The sequence below is a fragment of the Arachis hypogaea genome, chromosome 15 (assembly GCF_003086295.3).
Source record: "Arachis hypogaea cultivar Tifrunner chromosome 15, arahy.Tifrunner.gnm2.J5K5, whole genome shotgun sequence".
Classification (NCBI taxonomy): Eukaryota; Viridiplantae; Streptophyta; class Magnoliopsida; order Fabales; family Fabaceae; genus Arachis; species Arachis hypogaea.
Genome location: NC_092050.1, coordinates 410806 through 428244, shown reverse-complemented (window position 1 = coordinate 428244; position 17439 = coordinate 410806). Strand labels below are relative to the sequence as shown.

The window sequence follows — 17439 nt, the reverse complement described above, 5'->3', positions numbered from 1 at the left end:
ATGTAGAAGATAAAATTAAAGTAGAAAATAATTGATAAATATAGTATATTATTACAATGTGAAATAAAATAAAATTTTCACCAAAATGACAAATATTATTGAGTAATGATCAGGAGTCACAATTCTTTATTCTAATTATCCTCCTATATATAATTAAGTAGAAAATCTTAACAAAATATATAAATAAAAAGTAAACTTTAAGTTTTTATACAATATAATGCATTCAAAGATGAAACCTTTTCATTTCATCCTTAATCTTAAGATGCTTTTTAACCAAATACTAAAAGAAATGACCAAATATATGCTTATTGCTTTATGGAAAAACTAAAAGTACCTTAAAAATGTCACAACTTGCCTTAAGCTAGGGTTTCTCATGCAACATGTCTTTTATTTGTGATTAGTATTATTACCTCTCTTTGTAAATTTTGGGTGTTTGTGTATGTGTATTGTCTAAATATTCCATGTTTAAGTGTTTGGCAAAAGCTTCCGAAAGTTTAACGAGGGAAGTAACAAATATGTGACTTGTGCAAGCAATAACAATATAATGGGATCCTAATAAATCAACTTTGATGAAGCATATCACAATACGCAAGTTTGATATTGAACATATGAAAGACCAAATCTTTTACCTAGGTCAAACATTCCCCCAAAAGAAGAAAAAGAAATTAAGTACATACATACATAGATTTTATTTTATTTTATTTTATTTTATAGCACTTAAATTCCCACTTGGGAGGTGCTTGCTTTTGTGCGTTAGTTGCGCCAAAAATTACGAGCTTGAATGCAAAGCCATAGATTGCATCACTATCCAACACTTCCATTACCAATGAAAACCGCTTCTTTTGGCCACGCAATATTATTACTTCATATAAATATTTCAAATATCTTTTTTGGATTTTCTCCTAATAAAAACCACCTTTTCTCTGCATGCTTCTTCTTAACCTCCCAACAACAACAACCCTCTCTCACTTCTCTCTCTTTCTTCTCTCAATCATGCAACACTAAACCCTCAACGAAAGTAAATAATAAATGTTATGCTTTCATTTCATTCCCCTGTTTAAAAAGGAATGCCTACTCTGTTTTTGTTTTCCTTCATGACTACTATTTTCGATTTTTATTTACAAAAATATATCATTTTATTATTATTATTTTTTTAAGATATGAATGAATACGTATTTTCTTTTCCCTCCTTGTTTTCTGTAACTGTTTTAAACGGTGCGTTTTGTTGTTTATGCAGAGAGAAGCGGACGCAGAAGAAGAAAGATGAAGAGAATGGATTCGAAAAGCGATAACGGAAGAGAGTTTTCTAGCGACGACGACGCATCTCCGAGATGTGTAATGGAAGCTCCTGTTTCTGAAACAGAATCCGACTCCACCACTACCAGCAGCAGCAGCAGCAGCTCCTTCTCCCCGGAGAAGCTTCCGCTTCCGCTTCCGCCGCCGCCAGCGGTGGCAGCGGCGGCGCTGAGAAAAACGAATTCGAAGGAGAGCAACTTGCAGCAGTGGAAGACGATGATCGACGTTTTCAAGTTCAAGAGCGTTAAGAAATTGACGACGATTCCTCTGCTCTCTGCGGGGAACGAAATCACGAGGAAGGGTTTTGCTAAGAAACTGGCTCGGATTCGAAGCGCCGAAGATAGCATCGACATAGGTGTTATTCCGACGAAGCCTTCTTGGAGGAACTTCGATTACGCGGAACTCGCAGCTGCAACTAACGATTTCAACCCAGGTTAGCAGAACTTGCTACTTTCTATTTCCGTCGCTTATTTTCGTTTTACATTTTCCTTTACTTTTATTTATGCTTGATGACTAGTTTCAACTTGCAAAGTTGTAAGTGATTTTGCTGATAGTAGCAAATTTGGTGTAGATGAATAAAAAGGAGGGAATAATTTTACCACTTGTTTGAGACTTTAAGACTTCAGAATATGCAAAAACTTTCTGCCTTCTTTCATTTTTGGTACAAGGAATATGAAATTTACCCCAAAAGTATTTGTTGTTGTTATTATTATTATTATTATTAGAATTTGGTTAATAATTAGTTATAATTGGAGCTAGAAGTAAAAAGAATGCTAATTGCTACTAATAAAAGTTTTACATTTTTAATGAATTAAATATATTTAAAATTTTGCTAATTTTGGGGAGGTTGAGAGAAATTATATGGTTATTATGGTTGAAAGGGTCAGCAGCGCCATGAGGTTGGGGAGTTGATTAGGTGCTTACTGCCAAACTTGGGAGTTGGGAGAAATAGTAGACGACTTTTTGACCAAAAAGCATAGGGTTCCCTTTTCTGCTAGACAAGGACACAAAACTGATCATGGGTCCCTTCTTTCACACCTCTTAGATTCATTTAACACTGCTCTTTATAAAAGCTAAATCTAATACTATCTTTTTATAGTTAGATTAATTAGATTCGATTGTGAGTTTGATCATTGCTATAGGTTATTAACATGTAAATAAAACATGAAAAAGCAAACATTTTTATATTTTTATTTTCCCTTGGGAAAGTGCTTGGGGAGGATGCTGTTTCTGACAGTAACAAAACACAGGCGTGGTCCTTGATGGTGCTTTCGGCTACCAGCAGTCATAAATTGTCCCACTGTTGGCCTTCGGGCTTGGGCATTGTGTCCTTTTAAAAGAGACATATCTGTTGTCAATTATAAGATTTTGAAGAGTGAACCCTCCTCTTTTGATTTTTATCAATGAATTGGCCATAATTTTGTCAGTGACACGGCCTACTAACTTTGTCTTCTCATGTCTTCCAAAACGTTCATTAATTGGGGACGTAAAGGGTTGGTATATGAGGTTCTTTCTTTCAAACTCACCCTGCAGTGTGGGGATACTCTCGTTTAGGAATTGATTTTGAATGGTAGTAGTTGAAGAAATTAATACATATGATTATGACTTTTATCCATTTCAAATAAATATTGATCCGGAATAATCATAATCATACATTAAAAACATACCACGTAATTCATAAAATTTATAATTATTATGCAGATAATTATTTATTCTGGTCTTGTTCTATCAACCTACGTTGAAAAAATGTTCACACTACTGTTACAAATTAGTTAAATTACGCAGAAAAGATGGTCATATAGCAAAATAGTAGACTAGCAATGAAAGCAGCCTCACTAAAATACAAATAGGTATATCAAATTTGTAGCCTTTATTTTTGACCCAATTTCGCAATATGTTTCGTATGTAGGAGTATTTAATAAAATACCCACTATTAGTCAATTAATGAAATAATTTTAATGAAAAACCGTTGACAAATGGTTTGAATAAGAAGCCAGTCTCAGAGCCTAGAATCCTTCAGCATTAGAATTGAAAAGAGTTCAACTAGATTTTGCCCCCATATCATCAATCCAACTTAAATTTATTATGCTTATAAGTCAAAGTTTAAATCCAATAAATATTGGTGACTTTTGAATATTTGATTATTTGAATATTTTCCTTATCTACCAAAAATAAATTGAATATTCCTCAATCCTTAATAAGATCAGAAACAGTTACATAGCAATTTACATCATAACTTGACTTTTCTTTTGTTCTAATTCTTGGAACTTTTGGTTGCACAGAGAACCTGGTTGGTAAAGGTGGCCATGCAGAAGTGTACAAAGGGCACCTACCTGATGGGAAAGTTATAGCAGTCAAGAGACTAATGAAGAATGCCAAGGATGCTGGGGACAGAGCTGGTGATTTCTTGACAGAACTTGGGATCATTGCACACATAAACCACCCAAATGCAACACGCCTTGTTGGGTTTGGGATTGAACGCGGTCACTACTTTGTACTAGAATATGCTCCACATGGCAGCCTTTCTTCGTTGCTCTTTGGTGGGTTTGATGCATTCATCACTTGGAACTCGTTTGATATCCGTCTCAAGACTAAAATATCAAGAACATCTGGGATACAACTCTGTGGAGAAAGAGATGAATACAGAAACATATAAATGTCCTTATTTAAAACAATATTTTGTTCAATTGTCTGTCTACTGAAAAATTGGAGACAAGAACAAAGATACAACTTTTCTGTTTTGTCTTTGTCTTCTTGTCCCTTTTTTTTTTGAAGTGCTTACCAAATACAACATCCTTCTCATTTCTTGGTCTTGCACTTCTCTGTTTATCCATCCATTGTCATTTATCTTGCCATTATCACCTTTTTTCCACAATTGTATTTTGATATCCAAAGATGTATCAGAAAGTGACATCAATAGATAAAAGTTGCTTGCAAATTAAGAGGTGTTCAACATGTCAGGTTCTGAATGCTTGGAGTGGAAGACAAGGTTCAAGGTCTCCATTGGAGTGGCAGAAGGGTTGCAGTATCTGCATCAAGATTGTCCTAGAAGAATCATTCATAGGGATATCAAAGCCTCTAACATACTACTCAATGAAAATTATGAAGCGGAGGTACTTTCATAGTAGTCTAAATAAGTTCTTGGCTTTCATGTTAAGTATTTTTTCTAACCATTAATAGCTTCTGTGATAAACTTCAGATTTCAGATTTTGGATTGGCAAAGTGGCTTCCAACTAATTGGGCTCACCACGTTGTCTTCCCAATAGAAGGCACATTTGGGTTAGTATTGCAGCCTCAAGTTTAGCTCTTAACATGTTTTCTTATTGTAACTTCATTATCTAAAACACTTGGTTGCATCAATGGCTGTAGGTATTTGGCTCCAGAGTACTTCATGCATGGAGTTGTGGATGAGAAGACTGATGTATTTGCATTTGGGGTTTTGTTACTGGAGATCATAACTGGTCGTCGTGCTGTCGATTCAGATAGTAGGCAAAGCCTTGTGATCTGGGTAAGTCTTAGTAGCCCCTTTTATATCTTGTGGAAGATCCTAATTGAAATTCGAACACCAAGGGATTAAGATGTTTATAACTCTCAATTTTGCTCAAAGATTACATATTCTATTTAATTATGAGAAGGACAAAATAAGAATGATATACTATTGTTTTGTCAGGCTAAGCCACTGCTGGATACAATGAATGTGACGGAAATAGCAGACCCCAGATTAGAAGGGGAATATGATCCTATTGAAATGAAGCATGCCATGGTAACAGCTTCCTTGTGTGTCCACCAGATATCCTCCAAGAGACCATTCATGAATCAGGTAAGAAAAAAATCAGCACTCATTTCCTCATTCACCTGATTTAGTTACTCCCCTGTTCTTTTTTTATACCTTGCAGTCACTTTTTGGTACATCCTAGGATCAATGTTATCTAAGATGTACCATTTTGTGGCAATTAAAGAAAAAAGTGAACTGGAGCAGTAACTAGTATTTCAAATCTCAATTATGATGTGTTCTTGCTATAACAATAGGTTGTACCCTTACTCAAGGGTGAAGTAGCAGCTATTGAACTCAAACAAAACTCACCAGCAACAAGATCACTCTTGTTAGAGGCATGTGACCTTGAGGACTATACTTGCTCTAGTTACTTGAAGGATCTCAACCGCCATAGGGAGTTAATCAATGAGTGATGCTTGATTTGTTGTTTTAACCTGCGCATATAAATGTTAATGAAGGCTATGTATGGAATAGCCATTTTAGCAGTGTGTACAGCTGAATCCAAAATGCACAAGCTTGTGTTTTTCTTCAAGCTTTTAGTAGGATTGTAATTTGGCATGGAATTGTAGTCAGAAGATAACCCAAGCAACCATGGTTTCGGCTTTTGTGAGCACTATGTTCATGCACAGGAGTGTTTGTAACTATTTTGACTCAGCTGTGCAAGCTCTACATGAATCTCACCTATCAATCAAATTGCCCCTTGTGTTTCCCTTTCTCCTTCAGTAGTTATGGAAGAATAATACTAGCAATAAAAAGAAAGAGTCAATGTATCATAGTCCACAACCATTTAGGCATAGAGGAAATGTCATTTAAAAATTGGACCATCTTAGCCAAAGCTAAGGCCTCATTAAATAAATGAAAAGAAATTAGAAAAAGTATAACGTGCTGACATGGATAAACGTTGAAAATTGACCAAGTATTATCCGTCTTATGTAAATATCTCTGAAGATAGATGCAATCCCCTGTCGCGCTACAATAAACACTTGCCTTTGACATTTCTTCTTTTTTATCTTCATGATTGAGAGTTAATATTAGGTCTTGTTAAATAAAAAGGTTATGTTAGGTAATTAATAATTTTTTTGAACAACATAAACAACTATCAATTAAATTAAAATACATTACACCTCCAAATTATCCACCTACATCTTAATATTAGAATAACCATCTGCACACCTAGTGAAATGAACATTCGACATATCCAATATTCATATTTTTTAGTTGATTATCATGAACTTCTTTCCCAATGATTCTTGGGAAATAGGTAAGCCATGACAAAGTCCCCATCCATAGCACTGCAAGTCTGCAACCGTAAAACAGCATATTCATCACGCAAAACTCCCCCCACAAGTAGCCACATTTCCAATATTGTACGTAAGCAGCAGGGTCTATTAAAAAAGTGTGTCTTCATGGGCCATGAAGTCATGTAGCTTTGCAGACTATCAAGAAACAGACTCCTTGAGCTTTTTTGCCAGCCCATACTCAAATTTATTTTAACTAAATTATGACCCATTTTGAACCGCGCCACTGACCAAAAACAAAAGAAAAAAGAACTAAACTGTTACACTTCTTGAGTGAATGATATTTAGTTATTTATTCTTAGCACCAGAGACGATCTAGAGGGCCACCGAAATTTCAGAAATATGTATACATTATATATGTGTAGCAGTGTCATATTACATTGTAAGTTTAAACTCGAACTACTCTTTTGTTCACATATATACGTCTCGTTATGAATAAATTAATTGCATCAGTTTTTGCACCCCTTGCTGTGACTTCTGGATCTATCCACGCTTAAACTAGTTTTATTATTTTATTCAGAACTAGTGAAGACAATGAATTCATTGAACTGGAACATGCACAAACACCAAATGGAGCTCAAAGGGTGGACCTCATGGCGGTGAGAGAACAAAGAAAGAATTAACTTTGCTTGGAAGAGAGACTATTGACGAATCATTTTGGAGGGTGATGCTTCCAACATCCACTCATGCATCTTTGAGATATTTTAAGGTAATTGCTCAATTTTGAAAACAATTCGGTTACATTACCAACAGCATTTTTGTCAACTTATGCCAACTTTTGTTTATTACTGTGTTTAATGGAAGTGTCTTTGTGGATGTGTCTAATAAAAATATTTTTTATGAATGTATATCTTTATACATATGTTTAAAATATAATAATTAATTATTGTTAGCAATAAGTTGACAAATAACATATTAATACCCTATATTTTTTCTTTATGAATGTATATCTTTATACATATATTTAAAATATAATAATTAATTATTGTTAGCAATAAGTTGGCAAATAACATATTGATACCCTATATTTTTTCTTTTGAAAAACATTTCTCTATATTCATATTCATTTTGATTTTCTAGTTTCTTGTGAAACATGACACCCAATCAATTATTAGTAGCATGACTTTTTTAGCACATATGACAATAGGGGTCAGTTTCACGAAGAAAAAACCATTATAACATCTCTTAATAGGTTGAGAAACGTCAAATATAGCTAGCCTACTGCCGTCGAGATTTATACCGCGAATTTAATGTTAAGTTTTTAGTGCGATAAATACCACCACCTTTTTTTTTTCGCTGAAGAAAATTGCTCGAGGTACAGTAGCAAGGTTTGATCGCAGGATAATTAATTAAGTAAATCTTGGTTTCTATATTTTAAGAATTCATGGGGAAAATGTTTGCGGAATGTTAAAAATGTATAAAACGAATAGTCAGTGACGAGAAAAGGCTAAACAAAGTTGGTAATAATTTAGACAAGGACGATCAAACTGATACTACTGCAGTACCGCTGCATGTTAAGAGGAGAATTATACAGGAATTCTTGTGCAAAACCATATAATAATGCACAACTCAAAATATTCCTCAAATTTGAGTAAATTTAGTTACATAACCCACCTTCCTACTGTAACTAATTAAGACTACCACAAAATTAAACCTCTTATCTATGTTTACTTAGCAGCTGAAGGGTTAATTATAGATGGGGAATTTTGAACCGGGTCAGCTAAATTGTGCGGCCAGTGACTATAGCTTCTTGATTTGTTAGCAGAAAATTAAAATTAGCGAAAGATAACTACTAGTTTGATCAGGTCATTATTAATACTCAATAGGACTGGGGAGGCCATATGAAGAACTCAGGTGCTGCTGCAGCCACTGGTGGTGCAGTCAGTCCGGCGGCATTGGCAGAAGTTACGGCGGTTTCTACACCGTTAGTGGGGTGGAAATGGTGGAAGAGGTTGTGGTGATAATAAGCTGGCGCGGAATCATATGGGATTCGGCAGGGGATGGAAGCAATTGGCTGATGTATGGTTGATGAGAAGTTGATATTGCTGCCACTCATGTTTGCACACACTGGTTGTTGCTGCTGGCCGGTGGTGATGGCGTTGATAGCAGACTTCTGCTCTGATTCTAGGGAGAGTTTCAAGCGTTTCGCCGCGCCGCCAACAGGAAGAGAGCTCTTCATTATGGCATCAACATCGTACCTGCTCATCTCAAAGTTGGTTACTGCATTTGCACCTCGGAACTTTATAGCTGCTATATCATATGCCTCAGCAGCTTCCTCTTCAGTTGCTGTCAACCATAAATAAGAAAAGGATTAAGTGATAACATAAGATCAGCATATAGTATATGAAACTCAGCAATTTGAATAATCATCTTTGTTAACACAGGAACACAATGGAAAATGAAGGTTAAATACTTACCAAATGTTCCCAAGTAAAGATCTTTGTTTCCGGCAACACGACCAATTCTTGCTTGCCACCTACCTTGTTGGTGATGCCTGCAGGATTAATTGGAAATAAGCATAAGATATAGGACCAAAGTATAGGAGAAAAGATGAGTACATGTATTATTCTCTACAATGATATCAAATGAAAGATGATGTTGAGTCATTTGAAATTCCATACCTTGTCACACCTCTGTATATGGAAGCTCCCCTGGAAAAGCCACTACTTTTCCTGCAAAAAAGATAGTCACGTATTTCAGTACCCACATATAAGTATAGTTATAATATAGTGTTTCAAATTCAACAGGCCAAAGCAGACAAACCTTCTCAGTGATGCAATGAATTCTTGCTTTGTTACATGTTTCATCTCCTCCAGTTCCTTTGGGTAATTGGAAACCTATGGAATAAGAGGTAGAAATAATTAATAAGCAAATGCTGCAACTTGCCAGTTCAAGTTACCAAGTAAACCCCGAATTATTATTTATTAAAGATATATTATTTCCACTCATGCATAGAACTGACGTACATAAAATAGTTGCATAAAATATTTCTATATAGTTTTGTATATATAATTAGTCCCTTGGCCAAGCCTCCTCTGCTTTCTTTTTATTTTTAATTATTTTTGTTGTTATACCTTCACAAATTGACCAGAAAATCCTAAATGCACTTTTCTTGGCACCTTAGCCTCAACTTTTTACTTACCAATGCAAGTAAAGCATATTCCTTTGACAACAGCCAATTACTTAGATCCACTTTAGCAAAAAGATTGAGCATGCGAAGCATATGTATATGCTCATACGTACTCAGATAAATGAATATGAATTAAACATTATTACTTTAATAGAATAGCTAAACCTTTAGTCCCATCTCAACAAGCAAGGTTCCTTTCAGCTATAAACGTAGGATCATTTCATGCACACAAAGCAACTAAGAAAGGATCAAAAGCATAATACACAAGGAAGTGACCCTTACAGGGAAGTTGGTGGTAGCAGTGGGACCCCAATACTTTAAAGCTGCCAAATCATAAGCTCTCGCGGCCTTTTCTTCTTTGTCATATCCACCTGATGATAACCATGATAATAATTTACTAATAAGTTTCAGAAAAAAAACTACCATATCTTAAAACAATGTATATATAACTGTGCAAAAGCTTAATATAGGTTGAACGAGTAGAATTTTTACAGGAAGCTTTTCTTACCCAAGTAGACTGTAGTGGCAGCCAGAGATGCACCAAGTCACGTTTCATATGCAAGGACATAAGCCAAGAATATCAAAACATTAGATTATGTAATAGTCAAAATTATCAGCAAAAAAATTACTATTCTTGCAAAAAAGAGAAGGACCAAGCAAAAAAAGAGATCCTATGCTTGCCAAAATGCCACGATGCATGCGCACAAGCATCCTTTTTTTTTTTACTTACTTTTCTCTCTCTCTCTCTCTCTCTCTCTCTTTCACCACCATTTTAGGTAGCTATACTGATGGATCAAAACGACTATGCAATTCCACATCATTGCATGAGATCCATGTACCCCACCCTCTTTTCTAAGTACAAGGACGAGACGAATTTTAATTGTACCAAAAAGTTGAAAACTATTAACAATAATCATTAGTTTATAATCTTGTAGTTTTTCCCTTTTGGCATAATTTTAAAAAATCCCACTAGGTACATAGCCCACATTTTCAAAGACATATCAGAAATCCCGGCCACATAGAATGAAAAAAAGGAACACCGAATTGCCTATTTCACATTAGAAAGAGACTATAGACAATTAGACATCATCACTTTCTGGCCTTCCTTTTTCTCTCCGCATATCTATCTTGCAATAAAGTGACTCATTTACAATATTTATTTAATTGTTATTTGTCTCTAGTACACACAAGATCTAAGAAATCCCGTGAGTTCAATTCAGAACCAATTAAGATAGAAGAGGACATTATTAATCAGAGATATGCCAGACCCACTGTCAAGAAAGAAAGCCTTTCAGCTAGCTAAGCATAGTGAACACTCCACCACCACAACCATCTCAATGCAAGTAAAAAAAAAAAAAGAAAGTACAAAATTTTCAATATGGTGGCTGATTGGTGATGTGGTCAAACCCAGCTTTCACTGGCACACCAAGTGTGAAAGCAAAAGCAAAAGTTAAAGTCCCCACTCCTCTCCCTACCCAGAACAGAACAACAAGATTTATGACTCTTGATGGATGGATAGATATTAGCCATGAAAAGGGTACACAAAGAGAGAGGAGAGAGAATGAGAGCGAGATTTAGATTATTAGTCTTCTCTGAAAATATGTATCGATGTCTAAGGAGACAGGGAAATCAGAGGCACCCGAATCACATGGGGCAAAATGGCGGCACATTGGATCAAATCAATTGAAATGAAAGGAAGCAAAACAACACAGTTAAGTCACAAGTACTATTACTACTACTACTACTCTATGTGTGTAGTGTAGGAGCTAGCTATCATTGGTACATGTAATAAAAATGTAAAAATATACTTCCTATACTCCCCCCACACATAACATAACAATAACAACATCAGTCAATCATAAAATAGACTGTGTTGTGAAAGAAACCCAGGTGTCCTACCACACTCTCGACCATTAATGCACCCTTCAATGCATGCAACCCACTTTTCAGTGCACAGTATCATCCCCCTATCAAAATTTCACTACTGCATACATATATTCTAATTTTTCAAATTCATTTTCTTCTTAGTATTATCTCAAAAAATAATTAAATAAAATGACAGATATAGAGAGAGAGAGAGAGTGCAACCTTGACGCCCTTTTCTGGCCTGACCCTCTCTTCTACAGCTGTTATCCCATAGATGCGCTTCATATCTACCAGTCCATCGGTGTCTGAAATCAAAATACAAATGACAAAGTTTATTAGTACAAAAATACAGACATTAGAATAAAAATAATCGAACATGGAATGCTAGAAATTCATGACCCCTTGACCTCATTTACACTATGGTTAATAACTTAATCACATTCCCAATATTCCCAACACGCCAAAAGATCCTTTCAGAGTGAAAAAGAGATAACCATCCATTTCAACAACAATAATAATAAATGATAAGTAATATTAAATAAATAAATAAATATTTAATTTATGGAAACTGAAAATCGTTGCTACCTAGTGACTCCTCTGTAAATTGAAGTTCGCTGGCCAAATGTATCGACGATCTTCTTCGAACTATCGGAATCGGATACTACGACGGCCTTCTCCGCCGAACTCTGCGCTACGCCTAGTGACAAAGCTCCGGTAGCGGTAGCGGCAGCGCCGCCGTTGGAGAACGCCAGCTCGTTCCCGGAGGAATCAACGGAGCGAGTTCCGAACTCGTTCCCACCGCCGTGCTGCGCCCTACCGATGGAGGCTGAGTCGTCCACCTCAGACCCCGAGTTAGCGCCGGAGAAAGCTTGAAATCCAGTAATGGCCTTCAGATCTTGGTGCTCGCCGCCGAAGTACGCGCCGCCGTGGTCGTACATGTGCGTCGTCAGCGACGAATCCTGCGTCTCCGTCTGGCTATCGGAGTATCGCATCATCGACGACGACGAATCGCCGAGAAAATCCTCCAGCTTCGGCACCACAGTCGTCGCCGCAGCATGCGACGGCGCGTGACTGAGGTTCTGCGACGAGTCCACGTAGCTCGTCATAAATAGCGACTGCTCCACCATGCCGTGCGGTTGCTGTTCCTTCCCCTGGTTCCCCCAACCTGCACCAAAAAAAAAAAAGATTAATAAGACAGAAGTGTTAGCTTAGCTTTCAGTGTATGGTTAATTGCATATGATGGCGTGATTAATTAGTTAATTAGTAATTAGTAATTACCGTTGGCGTAGAAGTTATCTACGAAGTAGTTGGTGGTGGCTGAAGCGGCGTCGTATTGGGGAAACTGTGGCTCGGATGTCCTTAGCATTTCCATTGGAGAAAGCGAAAACGATAGCCAGTTAGTTGCACGAGCCATTTCGATGTGTTTGTTTTGCTCACTTACTCTTTCTTTCTTCTCAGTAAAAGCCACACACAGATCAAGACTTTGTTATAGTAATACAGATTTTAATGTATTTAGAATTTTAGGAACCGGAAAGCAGCAAAAGATGGTGCAGAGTATAAGGAAGGAAATGATGTTCTTCTGTGAAGGTATGTAGGCGTTACTTCTTTGACGAAAGCTACTTATCCATGCGGGTTACACTATCGTATTATTATTGGTATTTTAAATAAGGAAATAGTAGAAACAATAATGTGTGGTTTAGGTGATTGGAGAGAAGAGGAGGAGAAGATAGTGAGAAACGAATGCATGCAAGGTCATTAATGAAGCTTCGGTTTCAGTTCTGAGGGTGTAAGAGAGAAAGGGAAAGAAGAGAAGGGAGTGATGTTGAGTGGAGTTATATAAGAGCAAGAGTTTCAGCGCAAAAGCTGAGCGACTGGGGTGAGTGAGTTATAGAGAGCGGAGAAAGAGAGAGAGAGAGGGGTAAGAAAATGTGAACAAAAATGAAAAAAATAAAACCAAGAGAAACGACTTTAGGCTCTGCGGTGAAGAAAAATTGTCTCAAGGCAGGGTCGCGAAACATCCGGGCTGGCGGAAAATTGAAGAATTTGTTTCTTAGGGTTAGTTTCCAAAATCATTTTTTTTACCATAATGCCCTCCCGCTTTTCGTTCGGGAGAAAAAAATTGGAAAATTAAATAAAAAAAAAAACGGTGTTGCGTTTCACACACTTGTCTTACATGCAGCTCCCGCGGAAGGAGTTAGGGAGTGGCAATAACAAAAGCAAAAGCAAAAGCGAAATTCAAACTCTTAAGTCTTAACTCTCTTAATATCGACTTGTTCCTTTGACTACTTATCTTGTTTTGTTCTTATTCCTTTAATTTTAAGTCCACTGATTCCTTGTATTAATGGGTTTATTGGAATAGAAAGTCCATTTAGAATGCCATAAGAAAAAAATTGAGCACTATTATTACTACACCATATTTAATTGCTTCTTATTTAATTGTAGAATTCTCACATGAATTGACAGGCAAGTTCTAGTGAACTCGTTATGAATGGCGAGTTAAAATTAAAAAAATGAGTTGGTTTATATTTTAATTTATTTAAAAAAATATTAATTCAATTTGATTTGTTTGAGTTAATCAGTTAAATTAAACGAGTTGATTTGTTTGTCTTATTTTTTCTTTTTTTTTTAATTACTAATTATATATAATTTTAGCAATTTTTTTACTTGAGATCCTTACAAATAAAAAAAATTATCATACATACATTGATATATTTCATAATGAATTATTTAAGATTTTAAAAATATTAATAAAACAAGATTTTATAAATTTATAAAAAAATTGCTAGACAAATTAATCCGTATCCGTTTAACTCGAATTCATTTAATTCACGAATTATACGAATCGAGCCAAATTGACTCACTTTTAAATAGATCGTAATTTTACCAACTTAACTCATTTATTTTTATTAATAATCTGAGTAAACTTTGGAGTCACAGTTTATTTTGACAGCTTTTTTTTATTGTTCTAAGATTCCCTTTAAGTTGCTTCCATAAATTGTTACTAAATCAATCTAATATTATTTTAGGTTGAAATTTAGGTGCAGTCAACTTTATGTGAAGTTGATACTGAGAGCTGTTAGATAATTTAACTGATTTGACTAAATTTTTATTTAACGGTCTTTAAATATCAATTTCACGTGAAGTCAACTGTAGCTGAATTTTGTCGTTCCTTTAATATTATTTCAAGGTACTTCATTTTAATGCTGTCTTGTAAAGGAGTTTTGATGGATGAGGGTGTGATAATAGACTAAATGGGGCGATAATAGACCATTTATATTTTGAATTAAATTGATCAACAAATTACACTTAGATTTATGAGATTGAGTTGATGCCTTTGGTTTCCTTTTTCTCAATTCAAGTATGAACCAGATCAACTCATTAACACCCTAACCTATTGACTTACAGTTTTTGACCTCATTTGCAACTTAAAAGAAAATGGGAAACAAAATCATATGGTTACTTATTTTATTTTTGTATATACATATGTTGAAATGTAAAAAATAATTGTAATATACATTTTTATAAAACTTTTTTTTGTCAAAATATTTTTATATAATATTTTTTATAATAATATCAATCAATCTCTAAAAGAATGCATGCTATATATATATATATATATATATATATATATATATATATATATATATATATATATATTCTCTAAATTTTAAGAGAATATATAATATATATTGCGAAATCAATAATTTAGGTTAGGTCAAAAGAGATTATAACTTTTGTATCTTCTAAAGTTTTGAGTCCTTTACAATTAAACATAAAATAAATAAAAAATTAAAAGACTCAAATCTCATTCGTCCCACGAAATTTAGGATAAAAATCTAGCTCTATTCTAATTCTACTTCCTAGTTTCAATAGAATTTTTTTTTTATTAATAGATTCTAGTTTCAATAGGATTGATTCTTATGATTTGAACACATTAATTTAAATCACCTAATTAATAATATTTTAATTTAGATAACTTATATTCACTTCCCTAAAATATTTCTAAATTATTACGCTCATCATCTCTTCTCTAATTGTCTAATTTATACTAACCATCCCTAACTAATGATTTTTATTTTTTATTTTTTGATATAAAACCAAAAGTACATACATCGAATTAGACTCAAATAATTTTTAACGTAATTAAACTTATATATATGTAAGTTTCTTTATCTACAAATTAAATTGATTTTTCTAGGGTATTATATTATTGCATTGTAATCTGCCTCTACCAAATATATTCATATTGTTAATGATAGCTTAATTGTTTTAATTTATATGCTTGCTACTCCCGAAAAGATCGAACAACCAAGTTAAAATAATAATCTTTTATGTTTAAGAGATATAATATTTGACTCATAGAACTTACATCTACATCATCAACTAATCTACCTCCTATTATCAAAGGACCTAGATTATCAATGTTGGGTCGATAGGATTCACGATTTTTACTTTCTTTATTTTGGAAATTTTAAAAATAATTACAATATTATTACCTTAGTGCTTTGGAAACAATTTATAGTCACCACTCTCTTAAAAAACAATATAAATAACTCATAAGTTGCCACTTTTAGCTAAAATAATTGTCTAGCTAGTGCTTTGGAAACAATTTATAGGCACCTCAAACAATTATTATTAATCATAATTTACACCGATCCTTCCTACCATTTTTCCTCCAAAATAACTAAAAATTAAGGTTAAAAAAGTAGGCAATAATTTAAAAGCATGTCTCTGTTCATTGAAAGAAACTTCACGTACCTTATCACATAGAGAAAGAGAAGTATCATTACATTCAACTGAGGTTATCATGCAAATGTGAGGGATAACAATTAATATATATTTTATATCTGAATTTTTGTCAAGTTAATTAATTAATTTTATTTTTTTATTTTTATAATTACGAATCAATTCAGTTATTTTTGCATCTTTCGTTCTGACACCGTTACAAGATGTTGGCAAATTTTTTGTCTAAAGTTATTTTTGAATTCTCTTTGTTGATTAAGGAGTATTGCATTTTTTATTAATTATATAAATTTTAATTCTTTATTTATCATATTTTATATCAATGATTCAAATGTAAAATTTTGAGATTTAGAGTTTACTAGATTAGGATTTAGAATTTAGAGAGTTTAAATTTTTATTTTAGAGCCTTAAATTTAAGTTTACAATTCAAAAAACATACTCTTTATTTTTTCTGAAGCACATTAACATTCACTTTTGTTTGTGATCATTTTATCTAATTCTATTTTTATTGTTTTTATATACATTTAATAAACAAATTAATTAACTAATAGGTGTATTAGTGTCTGTTAATACACTAATGGTTATAAAACTAACAGTTTAATTACATCGGCATCTTGTTAATTACGCCAAAACAAAATCTGTGAGAAATAAACTTAATTAATGGTTATAAAACTCAAAATCCAAATTAATCTTTAAAAAAAAAAAACCAAACACTACTAAATTGATGGCAAATGCTAATGTGTTACCAGAAAAATAAAGAGTGCGGTCTTTCTTAAATTTTAAAGCATAATTTTAAGCTCTAAATTTTAGATTCTAAATCTTAAATCTGATATTTTAAATTATAAAATAAATTCTAAATATAAATAAAAAGCTAAAATTTATATAGTTAATTAACCATAAGTTTTTCATAGTTAGTAAGGATCGGATTAGTGATGAAAACTAGAAAGCAAATTAATTGCAAATGCGATATTAACTACCAATTCGATCAAACTATTAAACCTAGTACCTACGAAAGCTAAGAAAATAAAGCATTCAAAACAGAAGGCTACATCATATCATATGACCTAAAAGCCACAGAAACTTAATTATCCTTCCTTCTGATTTACCATAATGATACTCCATGAGAGCATAATTAATCACTTTAAAAGCAATTTTATAGTGTCTATAAATTTTGTAATTAAATTGTTTAAACATACAAATTAATACGTAAAACCTACTTTTTTTTTATAAAATTAAAATCTATAATTTATAGAGTTAAATACGATTTTTGCCTTTAAAATATAGGTCGAAAATTTTTTTTCGTTTTCAATTTTTTTTGTATACAAAATTTT

The 17439-nt window shown here is 33.6% G+C and overlaps 2 protein-coding genes across 2 annotated transcripts; one reads left to right on the top strand and one right to left on the bottom strand.

The window, feature by feature from the left end:
• Positions 1–750: 750 nt before the first annotated feature.
• On the top strand, positions 751–5780 carry LOC112747339 (receptor-like cytosolic serine/threonine-protein kinase RBK1). Its single transcript, XM_025795312.2, has 8 exons — positions 751–1018; positions 1238–1729; positions 3579–3836; positions 4258–4409; positions 4496–4575; positions 4666–4804; positions 4967–5116; positions 5326–5780. Exons 2-8 carry the CDS (start codon positions 1264–1266, stop codon positions 5482–5484), a joined length of 1404 nt encoding a protein of 467 aa, XP_025651097.1. The 5' UTR covers positions 751–1018; positions 1238–1263; the 3' UTR covers positions 5485–5780.
• Positions 5781–7836: 2056 nt separating this feature from the next.
• On the bottom strand, positions 7837–13384 carry LOC112747338 (AP2-like ethylene-responsive transcription factor AIL6). The gene is made up of 9 exons (XM_025795311.3): positions 12644–13384; positions 11951–12530; positions 11588–11670; positions 10008–10016; positions 9782–9870; positions 9133–9206; positions 8991–9041; positions 8787–8863; positions 7837–8655 (listed from the first exon to the last, which is right to left on the bottom strand). The coding sequence occupies exons 1-9, from the start codon at positions 12777–12779 to the stop codon at positions 8189–8191; spliced, it is 1566 nt and encodes a 521-aa protein (XP_025651096.1). The 5' UTR covers positions 12780–13384; the 3' UTR covers positions 7837–8188.
• Positions 13385–17439: the final 4055 nt, after the last annotated feature.